Source organism: Octopus sinensis, linkage group LG27 (genome assembly GCF_006345805.1).
Source record: "Octopus sinensis linkage group LG27, ASM634580v1, whole genome shotgun sequence".
Classification (NCBI taxonomy): Eukaryota; Metazoa; Mollusca; class Cephalopoda; order Octopoda; family Octopodidae; genus Octopus; species Octopus sinensis.
In genome coordinates, this window is record NC_043023.1 from 19,435,017 (window position 1) to 19,456,236 (window position 21,220).

General features: G+C 44.6%; 1 protein-coding gene across 1 annotated transcript; it reads right to left on the bottom strand.

Annotated features, from left to right (window-relative positions):
• Positions 1 to 626: 626 nt before the first annotated feature.
• On the bottom strand, positions 627 to 20,746 carry LOC115225352 (39S ribosomal protein L1, mitochondrial). Its single transcript, XM_029796302.2, has 9 exons — positions 20,617 to 20,746; positions 15,345 to 15,492; positions 11,208 to 11,424; positions 8,282 to 8,371; positions 7,390 to 7,461; positions 5,584 to 5,704; positions 3,930 to 4,042; positions 2,977 to 3,058; positions 627 to 1,081 (listed from the first exon to the last, which is right to left on the bottom strand). Exons 1-9 carry the CDS (start codon positions 20,678 to 20,680, stop codon positions 849 to 851), a joined length of 1,140 nt encoding a protein of 379 aa, XP_029652162.1. The 5' UTR covers positions 20,681 to 20,746; the 3' UTR covers positions 627 to 848.
• Between the last annotated feature and the right edge of the window lie 474 nt (positions 20,747 to 21,220).

Sequence of the window (21,220 nt, forward strand, 5' to 3'; positions counted from 1 at the left end):
TGCTAGCATGGGTTGGATGGTTCAACTGGGGTCTGTGAAGCCAGAAGGCTGCACCAGGCCCAGTCTGATCTGGCAATGTTTCTACGGCTGGATGCCCTTCCTAACGCCAACCACTCCGTGAGTGTAGTGGGTGCTTTTTACGTGCCACCGGCACGGGAGCCAGGCGAGGCTGGCGAACGGCCACGATCGGATGGTGCTTTTTACGTACCACCGGCATGAGGCCAGTCGGGGCTGCGCTGGCAACAGCCACGTTCGGATGGTTCTCTTACATACCACCGGCACTGGTATCACAGCTGCAATTTCCATTGATGTTGATCGTTTTCGATAAACAATAAAATACATTTTTATGCCAACACTGAAAGCAGATGCTAAATGATGATGATGATATACACGACAGGTTTTTTTCAGATTCCATCCACCAAATCCATTCAGAAGGCTTTGATTTGCCTAAGAATATAGATGAAAACATTTGTCCAAGGTGCTACACAGTGGGACTGAACCTGGGATCGTGTGTTTGGGAAGTAAACCTCTTACCACACAGCCACACCTGTGCCTGGTATCATATGCATCTAACCCATGCAAACATAAAAAAAACAGACATAAAAATAAATGAACTCAAGACAGAATCTTTGAATTCCATAGGCTTCTTTACAGTTTCCGTCTATTAACAAAATTTATTTATTAACAAAATTTTTCAACACTTCACCTTAAAGCTTTCATAAGCCATTCAAACAGAACTGGCCACCACCACTGACAATATTTCTCAGTTCTGTCCAAGCTCTGTCCATCAATGACAGTCCTTAATGACCAAGTACCAGGGGTTAATTTATACCCAATGACTGTCCAACTCAGTTTACTGATGACTTATCTTTGCCGTCATCGTTGTCATCATCGCTATCGTCATCCTTGTCCTTCCTCCCTTCCTCTTCTTCATCTTCCATTCCCTTTGCTTTCATCGTCGTTGATGTCTCCTTCACCTTTTTATCGGGTACATTGTACCCAGGTACGTATTTCTGCACCTGAATGTGAAACACTTCCTCGGATGGTGGAGCAATGATTTTCAACTCAGTGATGAAAGGTTCTGCAAAAGTGAAAAGCATAAAGTAGAGTACAGGGATACAAAAGTGATCCAGGGGCAGCAGTCATTGTTACAGAGGGGACAGCAAAGCTAACAATGCAATTAATAGCAAAAAGGACACAAAAGAGGTACACTAGTGTGCATATAAAGTATATCAGAAAAAAGTTATTACATAGGTACAACAGAAGAGAGAAACATAGGCACACAAGGAAGCATGCAGAGTGCAACAGAAGAAAGGTATAACATAGGTAAAGGCGGCGAGCTGGCAGAATCGTTAGCATGTCGGGCAAAATGCTTAGCGGTATTTCGTCTGCCGTTACGTTCTGAGTTCAAATTCCGCCGAGGTCGACTTTGCCTTTCATCCTTTCGGGGTCGATAAATTAAGTACCAGTTATGCACTGGGGTCGATGTAATCGACTTAATCCATTTGTCTATCCTTGTTTGTCCCCTCTGTGTTTAGCCCCTTGTGGGTAGTAAAGAAATAAGTATAACATAGGTACATTAGGATGCATAAAGAGTATGACAGAACAGAGACGCATAAGCACACTACGATGTGTACAGAGTACAGCAGAAGAAAGACATAGCAGGGATAATAAGGTGTATACAGTGTACTACTGAAGAGAGACACATAGGCACATTAAGATACACAGAGTATAACAGAAGAGACACAAGATAATGGAAAAGGGTCTGTATAGAATACACGAGAAAAATGAAATGGTATAGGTACACTACAGGTACAGGTGCAGGATTGGCTGTGTGATAAGTAGCTTGCTAACCAACCACATGGTTCCGGGTTCAGTCCCACTGCGTGGACATTCTTGGGCAAGTGTCTTCTGCATAGCCCCCGGGCCAACCAATGCCTGTGAGTGGATTTGGTAGACGGAAAACGAAAGAAGCCTGTCGTATATATTACAGGCGCAGGAGTGGCTGTGTGGTGTAAGTAGCCTGTTTACCCACCCACATGGTTCCGGGTTCAGTCCCACTGCGTGACATCTTGGGCAAGTGTCTTCTGCTATAGCCCCGGGCCAACAATGCTTGTGAGTTGGATTTGGTAGACGGAAACTGAAAGACAGCCTGTCGTATATATTATAGGCGCAGGAGTGGCTGTGTGGTAAGTAGCTTGTTTACCAACCACATGGTTCCGGGTTCAGTCCCACTGCGTGACATCTTGGGCAAGTGTTCTCTGCTAGGCCCGGGCCAACCAATGCCTTGTGAGTGGATTTGGTAGACGGAAACTGAAAGAAGCCTGTCGTATATATTATAGGCGCAGGAGTGGCTGTGTGGTAAGTAGCTTGTACCAAAAACCACATGGTTCGGGTTTTCAGTCCCACTGCGTACATTGGGCAAGTGTCTTCTGCTATAGCCCCGGCCCAACCAATGCCTGTGAGTGGATTTGGTAGACGGAAACTGAAAGAAACCCGTCGTATATATGTATATAATATGTGTGGTGTGTGTGGTCTGTGTTTGTCCCCCTAGCATTGCTTGACAAACTGATGCTGGTGTGTTTACATCCCCGTCACTTAGCGGTTCGGCAAAAAGAGGAGACCGATAGGAATAAGTACTGGGCTTACAAAAAGAATAAGTCCCGGGGTTGATTCGCTCGACTAAAGGCGGTGCTCCAGCATGGCCACAGTCAAATTACTGAAACAAGTAAAAGAGTAAACTTAGGCGGTTCGGCAAAACAGACCGATAGAATAAGTACTGGGCTTACAAAGAATAAGTCCCGGGGTCGATTTGCTCGACTAAAGGCGGTGCTCCAGCATGGCCACAGTCAAATGACTGAAACAAGAAGAAGAGTAAGAGAGAGAGTAAGGTGTATATAGAGTACAATGGAAGAGAGACACAGGCACACTAAAATGCACAGGAAGGGTACCAAAAGCCAAATATGACCTACGTACTCAGGTTGGGAGAACGGTTCACACAAAGTTTATCGACCAATTTAAGGAAATTATTCACCAAATCTTCAGTTTCCATATTAAGCTGAAAAATAGAGAAAAATTTGGGGTGTTAGCAGGAATCGCTGATGTTACATCAATTATTTAAGGGCTTGTTGGATTGTATACACCTCAATAAGTTATGAAAATTGGTTAAAGTTTTTCATAATTTTTTCAATCCACATATTAATGCAGTATATGGGGTGAGAAGACCCGGCAGGACAAGTGAGGCCATAACCCGTGGCCTTAGTCCACTTCTGCATACCTTTCCTTCTTGGGACACAAAACTCTACTTGTGAAGACCTGTTGAGGCAAGTGAAAAACAAAATCAAAATCGAAATCGATCAGCATCAATGGAAATTGTAGCTGTGATACCAGTGCTGGTGGCACATAAGAGAACCATCCGAATGTGGCCTTTGCCAGCGCTGCCCTGACTGCCTCCGTGCCAGTGGCATGTAAAAAGCACCATCCGATCGTGGCTGTTGCCAGCCTTGCCTGGCCTCCGTGCCGGCGGGACGTAAAAAGCACCATCTGATCGTCGCCGTTCCAGCCTTGCCTGGCCTCCGTGCCAGCGGGACGTAAAAAGCACCATCCGATCGTGGTCGTTTGCCAGCTTCGTCTGGCACCTGTGTCGGTGGCACATAAAAAGCACCCACTACACTCACGGAGTGGTTGGCGTTAGGAAGGGCATCCAGCCGTAGTAACACTGCCAGATCAAACTGGGCCTGGTGCAGCCTTCCAGCTTCCCAGACCCCAGTTGAACCGCCCAACCCATGCTAGCAGGGAAAGCGGACGCTAAACGATGATGATGATGGGGATCAGACAATAAGCCTAAGCCAGTGTCAACGGTGGTTTCAGAAATTAGCTAAATTAGCCCTGTTTATGAAGGTATTATATAGGTTGCATATGGTACATACCTTTCCAATTGCTACCTGCATCACAGCAGCTTCTTCGGAGGTCTTTTTACACTCATACCGAACACCATTCATAAGGTTGTTGATGATTGCCTTCACATCTGTGCCAATAGTACCTGTGGAGATAGAGATGAGGAGAGGTGGTCATACTAAAATTTAAATGTTGGCCTGGTTGGAGGAGGGAGAGAGTGGGAAGGACCCTGCAGAAAACAGAAAAGCAAGCTGGATTTCGAACCACAAATTGCGCCTTTATATTTCAAAGATTCAAGGGGAGAATATGGGATGTGTAACCCGTGAGAATCAAGGATTTTGGTCCTTACTGTTGTAATTTGGAATGTTAAGTTAAGTTAATTTTTTAGCTCAAAAAGCAAAAAGCAAGGCCATGTAGGGGGACAGGGAGTTATGTACAGGGTGGTGGTCATGCAAAGAGTTCAGGCCATTTGTGGTCAAGGGAGACTTTGAACCAAGCAGTCGTTGGCATCTTCATCTATCTCGTCCGGCAGCTTATTCCACGGATCCGCAAGCCGGACGGAGAAAGCCCCTCTCCTTCGATTGAGATGAAATCGTCACAGATACAGTTTTTTGGAGTGACCCCGCAGCCGACGCTCTGGAGCAGGAGTGCAGAACAGCTCTTTCAAGAGATTACAATTTCCGCTTATGATGTTGTGAGCAAGAATAAGGAGTACTGCTAGATCCCTTAAACCTTGGGACTGTGAGGTGTGGGTGCTGGTTCCATGTAAAAAGCACCAGGGCTGGTGTCGCTTAAAAAGTATTGATGATGATTGCGACGTAAAAAGCACTCAATACCCTTTGCAAAGTGGTTGGTGTTAAGAAGGGCATCCAGCCATAGAAACCATACCAAAGCAGACTTCACTGGTGCCGGTGCCACATAAAAAGCACCCAGTACATTCTATAGAGTGGTTGCTATTAGGAAGGGCATCTAGCCATAGAAATCATCCCAAAGCAGACCTCACTGGTGCTGGTTCCACATAAAAAGCACCCAGTACACTCTGTGGAGTGGTTGGCATTAGGAAGGGCATCCAGCCATAGAAACCATACCAATGCAGACCTCACAGGTGCTGGTGGAACATAAAAAGCACCCAGTACACTGTGGAGAGGTTGGCATTAGGAAGGGCATCCAGCCATAGAAACCATGCCAAAGCAGACCTCACTGGTGCTGGTGCTACATAAAAAGCACCCAGTACACTCTGTAGAGTGGTTGGCATTAGGAAAGGCATCCAGCCATAGAAACCATACCAAAGCGGACCTCACTGGTGCTGGTGGAACATAAAAAGCACCCAGTACACTCTGTGGAGAGGTTGGCATTAGGAAGGGCATCCAGCCATAGAAACCATGCCAAAGCGGACCTCACTGGTGCTGGTGGAACATAAAAAGCACCCAGTACACTCTGTGGAGTGGTTGGCATTAGGAAGGGCATCCAGCCATAGAAACCATACCAAAGCAGACCTCACCGATGCATCAATAAATAGGATAAAGGAAAAAGAGAGTGGAAGATAAAAGAGAAAGATAAAGAGGGAGAGGAAGATAAAGAAGGATAGAGACATAAAGAGTAGAGAAAGAGAGACATACAAAGAGAAGACAGAGAGAGGACGGAGAGGGAGAAAGAGAGACATAGAGACAGACAATGTCGTCCTACCTTGCTTTTGGTGAGGAAATTTTTCTTTAAAAATGTGACGATAGGAGAGAAGATCCGAATAGATATCAGGGGTACAGACTACATAATCGTACATACTTCGAGAGAGGGCATCAGACTTTACCTGGAATTGAAACAAGAAATTTAGGGTTTATATTATTGTACAGTGGTGGTGATGTCATATATCTATATATATATATTTCTTTACTACCCACAAGGGGCTAAACACAGAGGGGACAAACAAGGACAGGCAAACAGATTAAGTCAATTACATTGACCCTAGTGCGTAACTGGTACTTAATTTATCAACCCCTGAAGGATGAAAGGCAAAGTCAACCTCGGCGGAATTTGAACCCAGAACGTAACGGCAGGCGAAATACAGCGACGCATTTCGCCCGGCATGCTAACGTTTCTGCCAGCTCGCCGCCCTCTATAAAAGAAATGTGTGTGTGTGTGGGGTTACTTATACTCCCACCACACTTCCCCGAGAGTAGGCCCCTCCCTCTTCCACACTCACTCTATCTTTCTCTCTCTCTCTTACCTCTCACCACTTCCTTGTGCTACTGGGGTAGCCAAGCATCTCCTCTGTAGTGAGACAGTTATTCCTGACCTACCATACTACAATCTCTCACCTGACACATGGCCACTTCTCATGGTTTCTTTCCCTCTCTCAACTGAGAGGCCCTTGTCTTGCAAGCTTATGTGACACCACTAGTGCTGGTGCCAAATACAGAGAAACCCAGTACACTCTGTGGAGAGGTTGGCATTAGGAAGGGCATCCAGCCATAGAAACCATGCCAAAGCAGACCTCACTGGTGCTGGTGCCACATAAAAAGCACCCAGTACACTCTGTGGAGAGGTTGGCATTAGGAAGGGCATCCAGCCATAGAAACCATGCCAAAGCGGACCTCACTGGTGCTGGTGGAACATAAAAAGCACCCAGTACACTCTCTAAAGTGGGTGGCATTAGGAAGGACATCCAGCCCTAGAAACCATACCAAAGCAGACCTCACTGGTGCTGGTTCCACATAAGAAGCACCCAGTACACTCTGTAGAGTGGTTGGCATTAGGAAGGGCATCCAGCCCTAGAAACCATACCAAAGCAGACCTCACTGGTGCTGGTTCCACATAAGAAGCACCCAGTACATTCTGTAAAGTGGTTGGCATTAGGAAGGGATTTCAGCCATAGAAACCATACCAAAGCAGACCTCACTGGTGCTGGTTCCACATAAAAGCACCCAGTACATTCTGTAAAGTGGTTGCATTAGGAAGGGATTTCAGCCATAGAAACCATACCAAAGCAGACCTCACTGGTGCTGGTTCCACATAAGAAGCACCCAGTACATTCTGTAAAGTGGTTGGCATTAGGAAGGGATTTCAGCCATAGAAACCATACCAAAGCAGACCTCACTGGTGCTGGTTCCACATAAGAAGCACCCAGTACATTCTGTAAAGTGGTTGGCATTAGGAAGGGATTTCAGCCATAGAAACCATACCAAAGCAGACCTCACTGGTGCTGGTTCCACATAAGAAGCACCCAGTACATTCTGTAAAGTGGTTGGCATTAGGAAGGGATTTCAGCCATAGAAACCATGCCAAAGCAAACCTCACTGGTGCTGGCACCACATACAAAACAGCCAGTAGACTCAGTAAAGTGGTTGGCACTAGGAAGGGCATCCAGCCATAGAAACCATGCTACAACAGATGACTGGAGCCTGGTGTAGATCTCTGGCTTGCCCACTCCTGTCAAACTGTCCAACCCATGCCAGCATGTAAAACAGATTGATGATGATATAAGAGATACGATACCATATCTAAGAGTTCTTGACCTCCTGCATGTGTTGCTCCTGCAGACAGTCCCTCTGTTACGTTTGATAAGTCCTGAAATAATAATAATAATAATAATTAATTCTTTTTATTGGCCACAATGGCTGACAAATATGATTGGAAAACATAAAGGGACAAAACACGACAAAAGTTTACAAAAGGTTTTGTCCGTTTGTTAAAAAAAAAACGAGTAAAAAGCAGTATAACAATCAAAAATTTTAACAACGACAAACTCCCAATAGAGGAGACGCTTCGAAAAAAGAAAAGGTCTCACGTGGAAAAACCCATAAAAGCCAAAAGGTGGGTAGAGAGACCCTTTCTCCTTTTATAATACCCTTTTCAATTACAGGCGAAACCTCAGAATTGGTCCATTTATACTGGCCATTCTTGCACAATTCACCCACCTTTCATAAAACTTGCTATAGGACAGCACTCTCCTCTCTAACCTCATCTTCCTTTTCAAGTGAAACTTGAAAAAGTTGATGAGGCCTTGACCAAAGAGGAAAGTGTCTAATAATAGTAGCAAAATGTGAAACCTGAAGAAAAGCAGGGAAATAATGGGGTGGCCAAAAGGGGTCAATGAATGTAAAAAAAAAACCCTAATATAATGGGTTAATTACGGTTCTATTTGTGAATTACGGTTGTTTTGAATTAGCTGCAGAAAGTGGTCTACATTTGTGGTGGTGAGTGGCGGGGTGCATGCTACGAATGTGGCCTGGGTACCAAGTGGGTGGCAGCCTGATAAAGTTAGGGAACCACAACCCTAGAGGAATCCCATGGGGTACTAATTTTCTAGAGAAGTATATTGGCTCATGGTTATGTAGGCTGATGCCCTGTCGCCACCCAGGTAGATCAGGTGATCTCTTGGACTTACCTTTGTGAAGAGGATGCAGCGGGTCTTGGTGTTGTCGTCAAACAGGTTTGGGTAGGTAACAGTTCCTTTGACAGTACTCAGGAATTTGGTCTGGAAGCAGAGAGAGAGAGAGAGAGAGAGTGAGTAGAAATAATGTGAGACAGGGTGAATGAGTGAGGGGGAGAGAAAACATGAGATTGAGTGAAGCAGAATGAGAACATGAGACAGGGTGAATGAGTGAGTGAGGGAGAGAGGGAGTGAGAATGAGTGTGATGCAAGGGTAAGTAATGAGTATAAGATGAGGGTGAATGACTGAGAGAGAGAGAGAGAACATGAGATTGAGTGAAGCAGTGTGAGTGTGAGTGTAGTGAGCTTTAAGTGTATGATGAAAGGCCTGGCTGGAGGCCCAAACTTCCAAGTTCTTTATACAGAGCTTAGAAAACCTGAAGGACCCCTGCAATGAGTTTGTGAATCTGAGAGGGAAACATGTTGAATAAAATCATAATTAACAAAACCTCCTGTGTTTTCTTTTACGCTACCCAAAGCCAGGAACTTGAGAGCAAAACCCACATTAAGGTCCCAAAAATGTCCATTGTGTGTGTGTGTGTATATATATATATATATATACTCTTTTTTTTTTTTACTCTTTTACTTGTTTCAGTCATTTGACTGCGACCATGCTGGAGCACCACCTTTAGTCGAGCAAATCGACCTCCAGGACTTATTCTTTGTAAGCCCAGTACTTATTCTATCGGTCTCTTTTTGCCGAACCGCTAAGTGACAGGGACGTAAACACACCAGCATCGGTTGTCAAGCAATGCTAGGGGGACAAACACAGACACACAAACACACACACACATACATATATATATATATATACATATATACGACAGGCTTCTTTCAGTTTCCGTCTACCAAATCCACTCACAAGGCATTGGTCGGCCCGGGGCTATAGCAGAAGACACTTCCCCAAGGTGCCACGCAGTGGGACTGAACCCGGAACCATGTGGTTGGTTAGCAAGCTACTTACCACACAGCCACTCCAATAAAAAATAGAAATATTACATTTGTAAATATCTCAGAGAGATATAAGCAATGGTGGTAGGATAGAGCAGTTGTATACTGTCAACTTAACGTGACAGTCCCATAAAGGGAATCACACCACTGCTATTTAGCCCTAGGAAGCATCAACGCTTCCTGTCGGCCTTGACACGTTTCCTGTGTCCTTATGTTTACGAAGGGGAGACAAGCACCCCCATCCAGCTAAACCTGCATCCAGAGATGTGATCAGTGGATTTATTTCACTGGAATTATTATATATGTTTACATAGGCGTAGGAGTGGCTGTGTGGTAAGTAGCTTGCTTACAAACCACATGGTTCCGGGTTCAGTCCCACTGTGTAGCACCTTGGGCAAATGTCTTCTACTATAGCCCCGGGCCGACCAAAGCCATGTGAGTGGATTTGGTAGATGGAAACTGAAAGAAGCCCGTCGTATATATGTATGTGTGTGTATATGTTTATGTGTCTGTGTTTGTCCCCCTAGCATTGCTTGACAACCGATGCTGGTGTGTTTATGTCCCTGTCACTTAGCAGTTCGGCAAAAGAGACCGATAGAATAAGTACTGGGCTTACATAAGAATAAGTCCCGGGGCCGATTTGCTCGACTAAAGGCGGTGCTCCAGCGTGGCCGCAGTCAAATGACTGAAACAAGTAAAAGAGTAAAGGTCTAGACAAGCATCTGCAGCTAGCAAGCCATGCTACTCCAGACTGATGAAGAGCATGACTCAGAAACTATTCTCTGGGTGCAGGCTTAGCTGGATGGGGGTGCTTGTCTCCCCCTTGCAAGCATAAGGACACAGGAAACGTGTCAAGGCCGACAGGAAGCGTTGATGCTTCCTAGGGCTAAATAGCAGTGGTGTGGTTCCCTTTATGGGACTGTCACATTAAGTTGACAGTATACAACTGCTCTATATATAAATATATTTATATATACTCTTTTACTTGTTTCAGTCAGTTGACTGCGGCCATGCTGGAGCACCGCCTTTAGTCGAGCAACTCGACTCCGGGACTTATTCTATCGGTCTCTTTTGCCGAACCGCTAAATGACGGGGACATAAACACACCAGCATCGGCTGTCAAGCAATGCTAGGGGGACAAACCAAACACAGACGCACACATATATATATACATATATACGACAGGCTTCTTTTAGTTTCCGTCTACCAAATCCACTCACAAGGCTTTGGTCGGCCCGAGGCTATAGTAGAAGACACTTGCCCAAGGTGCCACGCAGTGGGACTGAACCCGGAACCATGTGGTTGGTAAATAAGCTACTTATCACACAGCCACTCCTGCGCCTATATATATATATATATATATATATATATATTATGTTATTTAGGCAAGTGAAAATCAAAATCGATCAACATCAATGGAAATTGTAGTTGTGATGCCAGTGCCGGTGGCACATAAGAGAACCATCCGAACGTGGCCGTTGCCAGCGCCGCCCCGATTGGCTTCTGTGCCGGTGGCACGTAAAAAGCACCATCTGATCGTGGCCGTTTGCCAGCCTCGTCTGGCCCCCATGCTGGTGGTATGTAAAAAGCACCATCCGATCATGGCTGTTTGCCAGCCTCGTCTGGCACCTGTACCGGTGGCACGTAAAAAGCACCCACTACACTCACGGAGTGGTTGGCGTTAGGAAGGGCATCAAGCTGTAGAAACACTGCCAGATCATATCGGGGCCTGGCGAAGCCTACTGGCTTCCCAGACCCCAGTTGAACCATCCAACCCATGCTAGCACGGAGAACGGACGTTAAACGATGATGATGATGATATATAAATGTATGTATACATATTTATGTGTGTGTGTCTGTGTTTGTCCCTGCACCATCGCTTGACAACCGATGTTTCCCTTAGGGGTCATTTGTCAATGAAGAAGCTTACCTTCTTTTTGGTTTCCATATTTAATTCCATGTCTGCGTAAAGCAATCCATCGAGGTTGTTAAGCATCATCGGGTGAGCATAAGCTTTGTGCCTCATGATGGCCAGGTCAAGGGTCAACTTTTGGATTGGGTAATACTTGTGGAGCCATATGTTGTCGGTCGGGCATCTTGCTTCGAATTCTGGGTTGATTTTACGTTTCACAACCTTCTTGGCTTGACTGAAAGGACAGAGATTTTGTGGTGATGGTCATGGGATTTTTTGTTTGTTTTGTGTGTGTGACAGAGAGGGGAAAGAAAGAAAGAAAAAGAAACAGAGAGAGGGGAGAAAGAGAGAATGTGAGAGAAAGGAAAAAGAGTAAGAAAGAAAGGGAGAGAGAAAAGGAGAGCAAGAGAGAGAGGGGAGAGGGAGAGAGAGTAAGGGACAAAGACAGAGAAAGAGAGACAGAAGAAAGAGGGGACAAAGAGAGAGGGGAAAAGAGTAAGAAAGGGAGAGAGAAAAGGAGAGCAAGAAAAAGAGAGGGAGAGAGAAAAGGAGAGCAAATAAAAGAAAGGGAGAGAGAAAAGCAGAGCAAGAAAAAGAGAGGGAGAGAGAAAAGGAGAGCAAGAAAAAGAGAGAGGGAGAGAGAAAAGGAGAGCAAGAAAAAGAGAGAGAGGGGGGGGAGAAAGATAGAGAAACAGCAAGATTTAATTTTTGCACCTGTAATTGCATTTTAACAGGTGAGAGAAGATACAATGTAAGAAACGGGAAAACACTGCAAGTTTGGGAAGGTATCCAGGATTAATCCAAAAAAGGGTCAGCCAATAAATAATGGTTTCAAATTTCGGAACGGGGTCAGCTGTTTTTGAGGGGAGAGGGAAGTTGATTACATCCACCCAAGAACTTGACTGGTGCTTGTTTTATCGAACCTGAAAGGCCAAAGGGCAAAGTTGACCATGGCAAAATTTGAACTCAGAATGATGGACCAAAACTCTTAAGTATTTCGTTCAATGTATTGGGTCATCCCGTAAATAATGCAGTTTTTTCAATTGCATGAAATAAAGTTTGAGGGGGATGGGATAAACTACCTGCATCAACTTGCTATAAAAGCAGGTAGTAATTTCACCTTGTCCTTATTCTTAGTGCAAGTTTTGAAGAGTGCAGTTCGATCTTAATAGTTATTTTTTCAAAGCTATAATGGAAGTGACAAAGGAGCATATTTGGCATATTTTGCTTTATGAGTTCAATAAAGGCAACAACACAACAGAAAGTGCAAGGAATATTAATGCAGTATACAGGGTGAGAAGACCCGGCAGGACAAGTGAGGCCATAACCCGTGGCCTCAGTCCACTTATGCATACCTTTCCTTCTTGGGACACAAAACCCTACTTGTGAAGACCTGTTGAGGCAAGTGAAATCAAAAGCTAAATTGATCAACATCAATGGAAATCGTAGCTGTGATACCAGTGCCGGTGGCACATAAGAGAACCATCCGAACGTGGCTGTTGCCAGCGCCGCCTCGACTGCCTCCGTGCCAGTGGCACGTAAAAAGCACCATCCGATCGTGGCCGTTGCCAGCCTCGCCTGGCCTCCATGCCGGTGGCACGTAAAAAGCACCACCTGATCGTGGCCGTTGCCAGCCTTGCCTGGCACCTGTGCCGGTGGCACGTAAAAAGCACCATCCGATCGTGGCCATTTGCCAGCCTCATCTGGCACCTGTGCCGGTGGCACGTAAAAAGCACCATCCGATCGTGGCCATTTGCCAGCCTCATCTGGCACCTGTGCCGGTGGCACGTAAAAAGCACCATCCGATCGTGGCCATTTGCCAGCCTCGTCTGGCACCTGTGCCGGTGGCACGTAAAAAGCACCATCCGATCGTGGCCATTTGCCAGCCTCGTCTGGCACCTGTGCCGGTGGCACGTAAAAAGCACCATCCGATCGTGGCCATTTGCCAGCCTCGTCTGGCACCTGTGCCGGTGGCACGTAAAAAGCACCATCCGATCGTGGCCATTTGCCAGCCTCGTCTGGCACCTGTGCCGGTGGCACGTAAAAAGCACCATCCGATCGTGGCCATTTGCCAGCCTCGTCTGGCACCTGTGCCGGTGGCACGTAAAAAGCACCATCCGATCGTGGCCATTTGCCAGCCTCGTCTGGCACCTGTGCCGGTGGCACGTAAAAAGCACCATCCGATCGTGGCCATTTGCCAGCCTCGTCTGGCACCTGTGCCGGTGGCACGTAAAAAGCACCATCCGATCGTGCCATTTGCCAGCCTTGTCTGGCACCTGTGCCGGTGGCACGTAAAAAGCACCATCCGATCGTGGCCATTTGCCAGCCTTGCCTGGCACCTGTGCAGGTGGCACGTAAAAAGCACCATCCGATCGTGGCCATTTGCCAGCCTTGTCTGGCACCTGTGCCGGTGGCACGTAAAAAGCACCCACTACACTCATGGAGTGGTTGGCGTTAGGAAGGGCATCCAGCCATAGAAACATTGCCAGATCAGACTGGGCCTGGTGCAGCCTTCTAGCTTCCCAGACCCCAGTTGCACTGTCCAAACCATGGAAAGCGGACGCTAAACGATGAATAATAGTAATAATGATCCTTTCTACTATAATCACAAGGCTGGAAATTTTAGGGGAAGGGTTAAGTCAATTAAATCTGACCACAGTGCTCCACTGGTACTTAATTTATCCAGCCTCCAAAGGATAAAAGCAAAGTCGACCGTGGCAGAATTTGAACTCAGATCATAAAGACAGATGAAATACCACTAAGCATTTTCTCTAGCATGCTAACAATTCTGCCAGCTTGCCAATAATAATAATAATATAATAATAATAATAATAGTGTAGTAGTAGTAGTAGTAGTAGTAGTAGTAGTAGTAGTAGTAGTAGTAGTAGTAATAGTAATAATAATAATAATAATAATAATAATAATAATAATAATAATAATAATAATAAAATATAATAATAATAATAGTAATAATAATAATAATAATAATAATAATAATAATAATAATAATAATAATAATAATAATAATTGCACAGATGCAGTACCAGGCAGTGGCTCTTGTGGCTTCGGATCTTAATTGATTGGAAGTGTTATCATGTACATTGTTTTGTCTTGGTATAAAAGATGGGCTACAGCAAATATTCTGCTCAATACCACAGATTTGCTTGTCAGTTGTTTGACCTTAACCAGTTGAGCATGTCCCTTGGTGGCTGACGATATGTGCATCTCTGATCACGAGCAGAAGTAGTGGGGGAGCATCATAGCCATGTGTTGAGAGGAATTCTTTGGGGTTTGAATGCCCTGATGCAGTACCAGGCAGTGGCTCTCATGGCTTCTGATCTTAACTGATTGGAAGTGTTATCATGTACATTGTTTTGTCTTGGTATAAAAGATGGGCTACAGCAAATATTCTGCTCAATACCACAGATTTGCTTGTCAGTTGTTTGACCTTAACCAGTTGATCGTGTCCCTTAGTGGCTGACGATATGTGCATCTTTGATCACAAGCAGAAGTAGTAGGGGAGCATCATAGCCATGTGTTGAGAGGAATTCTTAGAGGTTTGTCACCTTTGGAAACATGGGTGGTTCGTTCAACATCCTTAAACAACCCTTATTCAGGAACCTTTTGAACAGGATGGGTTACTCGATCAGAAGAAAATTCTAACAGCGCCCCACCTGCAAGGTCATGTGTTGTTTATCTTGATATGATATCACCATGTCGCGCACATATGGTTGTGATGCATGTGCCTAGTGTACCCTTATCAGACGGGTAGTCATGATGGGTATACTGGGCTTCGTATATTTTACCCCAGTGTCACTTTGATGGCATGCACTGCTCTCTCACTCAATAATAATAATAATAAACCTTTCTACTGTGGGCACAAGGCCTGAAATTTTGGGGGAGGAAACTAGTTGATTACACTGACCCCAGTGTTTCACTGGTACTTAATTTATCGACCCTGAAAGGATGAAAAGCAAAGTCGACCTGGATGGAATTTGAACTCAGAATGTAAGGATGGACGAAATGTCGCTAAGCATTTTGCCCAGCATACTAATGACTCTGCCAGCTCGCTGCTTTAATGATAATAATAATAAAAAAAAACATGATATTAATGATGGTGATGATGATGACAAAGATGATGATGATAATACTCACAAAGGTGATTTAAGTTCACGTTTTGTCTTCTCTTTGGGTGGTTTCAGTGCTTTGAACCTAATTTTCTTCTGTTTAAATCTGTTCTGTTGGTAATTTGTGAGACAGGACCCGGGGTGGGAGAGGGCCTGGAACGCACCATTGCAGCTTACTGAAACAAAGAAGGTAATTAACAAAAGACAGTTAACGAAACAAAAGCCTTACAAAGCTTTTGTCAGAGGCATAGATTTTTCTTCATAATATTTTCACGTAGGATTCCTTCCGACCTATTCTGATTCATAATAATACATTTACAATATTCTTGCATTTTTTCTTTTTCCTTTTACCACTTTCTCACTTTTCTTGCCCTGTTGGTCAAGCACCTGTGGCTTTTGTGGACTTTCCATGAGTAACCTCAAAGCACCTCACCCTATTGAGTGCTTTATTTGTTTAATTTTCATTGTTGTTTACACGCTTTTAATAATAATAATAATAATAATAATAATAATAATAATGCCCTGATGCAGTACCAGGCAATGGCTCTCATGGCTTCTGATCTTAACTGATTGGAAGTGTTATCATGTACATTGTTTTGTCTTGGTATAAAAGATGGGCTACAGCAAATATTCTGCTCATACCACAGATTTGCTTGTCAGTTGTTTGACCTTAACCAGTTGAGCATGTCCCATGGTGGCTGACGATATGTGCATCTCTGATCACGAGCAGAAGTAGTGGGGGAGCATCATAGCCATGTGTTGAGAGGGATTCTTGGGTTTGAATAATTCACATCTGGAAACATGGGTGGTTCTTTCAACATCCTAAAGCAACCCTTATTCAGGGACCTTTTGAGCAGATGGGCTACTCGACCTGAAGAAAATTCTAACTGGGCCCCACCTGCAAGGTCATGCGCTGTTTATCTTGATATGAGATCACCATGTTGCGCACATATGGTTGTGATGCATGTGCCTAGTGTACCCTTATCAGACGGGTAGTCATGATGGGTATACTGGGCTTCGTATATTTTACCCCAGTGCCACTTTGATGGCATGCACTGCTCTCTCACTCAATAATAATAATAATAATAATAATAATAATATAATAATGCCCTGATGCAGTACCAGGCAATGGCTCTCATGGCTTCTGATCTTAACTGATTGGAAGTGTTATCATGTACATTGTTTTGTCTTGGTATAAAAGATGGGCTACAGCAAATATTCTGCTCAATACCACAGATTTGCTTGTCAGTTGTTTGACCTTAACCAGTTGAGCATGTCCCATGGTGGCTGACGATATGTGCATCTCTGATCACGAGCAGAAGTAGTGGGGGAGCATCATAGCCATGTGTTGAGAGGGATTCTTTGGGGTTTGAATAATTCACATCTGGAAACATGGGTGGTTCTTTCAACATCCTAAAGCAACCCTTATTCAGGGACCTTTTGAGCAGGATGGGCTACTCGACCTGAAGAAAATTCTAACTGGGCCCCACCTGCAAGGTCATGCGCTGTTTATCTTGATATGAGATCACCATGTTGCGCACATATGGTTGTGATGCATGTGCCTAGTGTACCCTTATCAGACGGGTAGTCATGATGGGTATACTGGGCTTCGTATATTTTACCCCAGTGCCACTTTGATGGCATGCACTGCTCTCTCACTCAATAATAATAATAATAATAATAATAATAATAATAATTGTGTACAGTGCTCAGGTGCACTACAACTCATCTAAAGTGCATATATAATCAGGTGTAGTTTCGGCGGATTTCGGAAAGCATGAGGGCCTTAAAGGATGCAGTGTCATGGCAGTCAACAACTGACGCAGGCAGTTTGTTCCATGCTTCAGCAACTCTGAGTGTGAAAAAATGTTTTAAAACCCCTTTGTTTTGTCCTGTTTTGTCCTCTGTTGTTTTATGTAAGCCCTTGTGGCCAATAAAAGCACGTAAAAAGCACCCACTACACTCACGGAGTGGTTGGCGTTAGGAAGGGCATCCAGCTGTAGAAACACCGCCAGATCAGACTGGGCCTGGTGCAGCCTTCTGGCTTCCCAGACCCCGGTCGTACCATCCAGCCCATGCTAGCGCGGAAAACAGACGTATGATGATGATGATGATGATATCTGAAGAACTCCTTTCATCAAGAAATAGAAGGGTAGCAACAGGGTGCAAGAGCAAACCCTCAAGGAGCAAGAAGATGAGCATAAGAAGGGTGGGACATGACTCAGGATGGGAGACGGCCTGGAACACACATCATCATCATCGTTTAACGTCCGTTCTCCATGCTAGCATGGGTTGGACGGTTCAACTGGGTCTGGGAAGCCAGGAGGCTGCACCAGGCTCCAGTCTGATCTGGCAAAGTTTCTACAGCTGGATGCCCTTCCTAACGCCAACCACTCCGTGAGTGTAGTGGGTGCTTTTTATGTGCCACCTGCACAGGTGCCAGGCGAGGCTGGCAACGGCCACGACTGGATTGCTGCATTTTACGTGCCACCGACACGGAAGCCAGTCAGGGCAGCGCTGGCATCGGCCACGTATGGATGGTGCTTTTTATGTGCCACCGGCACGGAACCCAGTCAGGGCAGCGCTGGCATCGGCCACGTACGGATGGTGCTTTTTATGTGCCACCGGCACGGAAGCCAGTCAGGGCAGCACTGGCATCGGCCACGTACAGATGGTGCTTTTTATGTGCCACCGGCACGGAAGCCAGTCAGGGCAGCGCTGGCATCGGCCACGATTTGGATGGTGCTTTTTACGTGCCACCGGCATGGAAGCCAGTCAGGGCAGCGCTGGCATCGGCCACGTACAGATGGTGCTTTTTATGTGCCACCGGCACGGAAGCCAGTCAAGGCGGGGCGCTGGCATCGGCCACGATTCGGATAAACCAAATATGAAATCAACTGGGACAGAAATTGGAGAAATTGAAAAGTGGTAGCCAAACAGAAGACATCCTCTGTAAAGAGGGAGAGATACGTAAGGGGTTATTAGAATAGGTGGATCATGATGGGAGATATGTTAGTTGGTTAATTTTTTGGCTCAAAAAGCAAAAGCAAGGCCATGTAGGGGGACATGGAGTTATGTACAGTGTGGTGTTCATGTAAAGAGTTCAGGCCATTTGTGGTCAAGAGAGACTTTGAACCGAGCAGTCGTCGGCATCTTCACTATCTCGTCCGGCAGCTTATTCCATGGATCCGCAACCCGGATAGAGAAAGCCCCTCTCCTTCGATTGAGATGAAATCATTGCAGATAGAGCTTTTTGGAATGACCCCGCAGCCGATGCTCTGAAGCAGGAGTGCAGAACAGCTCTTTCAAGAGATTACAATTTCCGCTTATGATGTTGTGAGCAAGAATGAGATCACCACGGCGTCCTCGTTTTTTGAGAGAATAAAGGTCGAGCGTCTTCAGCCTTTCTTCATAAGACAAATGCTTGAGACCAAGAACCATGCGGGTAGCCAACTTCTGGACTCTTTCGAGATGCTGTATGTCTTTGAGGAGGAGGGAAGGCATTGAGAATTCTAGCAAGTAAGAGGTGTTTAGAATGGAGTATAGCAGAGGGGAGAAAGGGTATTGGTTGAAAGTATGGAAAGGAGGTGATTGGTTGAAATAATGTGGGTAGGGATAATGAGGAATGTCTCACCCCAAAAGACTCCCTTGATGGGATTTGAATCACGAAGGCTAACAGCTGAACAATCTTTTTTAAAGCATTCTGGCCGACGGTCGTATGACTCTGGGCTTCCATCCTCGGCATCTAAAGCCCCAGCAGTGAGGACCAAACTTGACCTCGGCGGGATTTGAACTGGAAGCGCCGAGAGCCGGAATGCCTTTTGCTATCGATTCCTGAAAGCTTGAAAGGCATAGCTGACCTGAGCACGATTCGAACTCGAAATACAGAGTTGACCCCTCGGGATTACCGGAAGTACAGAGATTCGGAACAGATACCGCAAAGCATTCTGGCCGACGCTCGTACGACTCTGGGCTTCTGTCCACGGGACAGTGCGACTCGAGTCTTAAACAGTAAAAAGATGGGATCTTTTTGGTTTGAACGGCAGTTTTTTCTAGCGGTGTCATATGAAATTGTCACCCATAATTATGACCCTAGTATCGATCTATTGCATTTCACTCTGTTTTAGGGTTAGGGTTAGGGGTGGAGGCATGGGTATCTTTTTTTCTTCAGAAATGTAAATAAACCCAATCTGTTTCTTAAACGAGGGGCATATTCACACGGCACAGAAAGTTTTCACCTCAATAGACGTCATTGATTGGTTGAAATTGCAGAAATTGAAGAAAAACAACGACAAATATCTTACAAACTATAGAATTTTCTCAATAAAGCCAAGAGAAAAAGATGTTTTATAAACACATTCTACCAGTATACGAAGTTTAAAAGTGTTTAGTTACGTGGAAATTATTTAAAAAAACTGCCGGTCAAACCGAAAAGATCCAAAAGAGATACCCTTACCCCCACCCGTAACCCTAACCCTAAAACAGATTGAAATGCAATAGATCGATACTAGGGTCATAATTATGGGTGACAATTTCATATGACACTGTTAGAAAAAACTGCCGGTCAAACCGAAAAGATCCAAAAAAGATACCCTTACCCCCACCCCTAACCCTAACTCTAAAACAGATTGAAATGCAATAGATCGATACTAGGGTCATAATTATGGGTGACAATTTCATATGACACTGCTAGAAAAAACTGCCGGTCAAACCGAAAAGATCCAAAAAAGATACCCTTACCCCCACCCCTAACCCTAACTCTAAAACAGATTGAAATGCAATAGATCGATACTAGGGTCATAATTATGGGTGACAATTTCATATGACACTGCTAGAAAAAACTGCCGGTCAAACCGAAAAGATCCAAAAAAGATACCCTTACCCCCACCCCTAACCCTAACCCTAAAACATTGAAATGCAATAGATCGATACTAGGGTCATAATTATGGGTGACAATTTCATATGACACTGCTAGAAAAAACTGCCGGTCAAACCGAAAAGATCCAAAAAAGATACCCTTACCCCCACCCCTAACCCTAACCCTAAAACATTGAAATGCAATAGATCGATACTAGGGTCATAATTATGGGTGACAATTTCATATGAAAAACTGCCGGTCAAACGGAAAACAGAATAAAGGTCTGCAACACGTTTGACTTTGAAAACTTTGTACATGATTATATGTAAATAAATTAGACATTTTAGAGAGGAAAAATATGCAGAGAAGCACCTAAAATGATAGAATGTAGAGGAAATGTCATCGATCACGTAAAATATTGGCAAAAAATAGCCGGACTTACGGGCTGTGAGAGCTCTTCGGGTGAGGAGCAAATTGCAAGACGAAAGAGCAGAAGCCAGGGACATTGCTGAATGAAAGTGAAAACAGGAAGTTCTGGTTAAGATCTGAGCAGTAAATAAATATTTACTGCAAAATAGAGAAAATTCGGACTGAAAACGAAAGAAAAAAAATTGTTTGTTGCTGTGTGGGTTTTGAAATAAAATATGTTGGGTTGTTTGGATTTATAAATGTTTGTTTAAATTGTTTAAATAATTTTTTTTGGCCTGGAAGTTGTGTGGCGGTTGATGTTGAAGAGGATGTGAAGGAGGATGTGTTAGAGTGAGAGGAAGAGATGTAGATAGATAGATAGGTAAAAAGAGAGGGGAAGATATATATATATATATATATAGAGAGAGAGAGAGAGAGAGAGAGAAAAAGAAAGGATAAAAGTGCAAGAAAGAGAGATTTCAAGAGAGATAATGAGAGTGAGAAAAGGAAAGACAGAAAGATACATAGGTTAAAAGAGAGGGAGAGTGATATAGAGAAAGAGGAAACGGGGAAGTATGAGAATGAGAGGAAAAGATAGACAGATACATAGATAAAAAGAGAGGGAAAGGGAAAGGTTC

Excerpts from the sequence above, each read along its gene's own strand:
- LOC115225352 (XM_029796302.2), bottom strand. The coding sequence starts at position 20,680 with ATGTCCCTGGCTTCTGCTCTTTCGTCTTGCAATTTGCTCCTCACCCGA. Across the intron at positions 11,425-15,344 it reads CGTGAACTTAAATCACCTTT|TCAAGCCAAGAAGGTTGTGA; the intron begins GTGAGTATTATC and ends CTGTCCTTTCAG. Across the intron at positions 4,043-5,583 it reads ATTTCCTCACCAAAAGCAAG|GTACTATTGGCACAGATGTG; the intron begins GTAGGACGACAT and ends CTATCTCCACAG.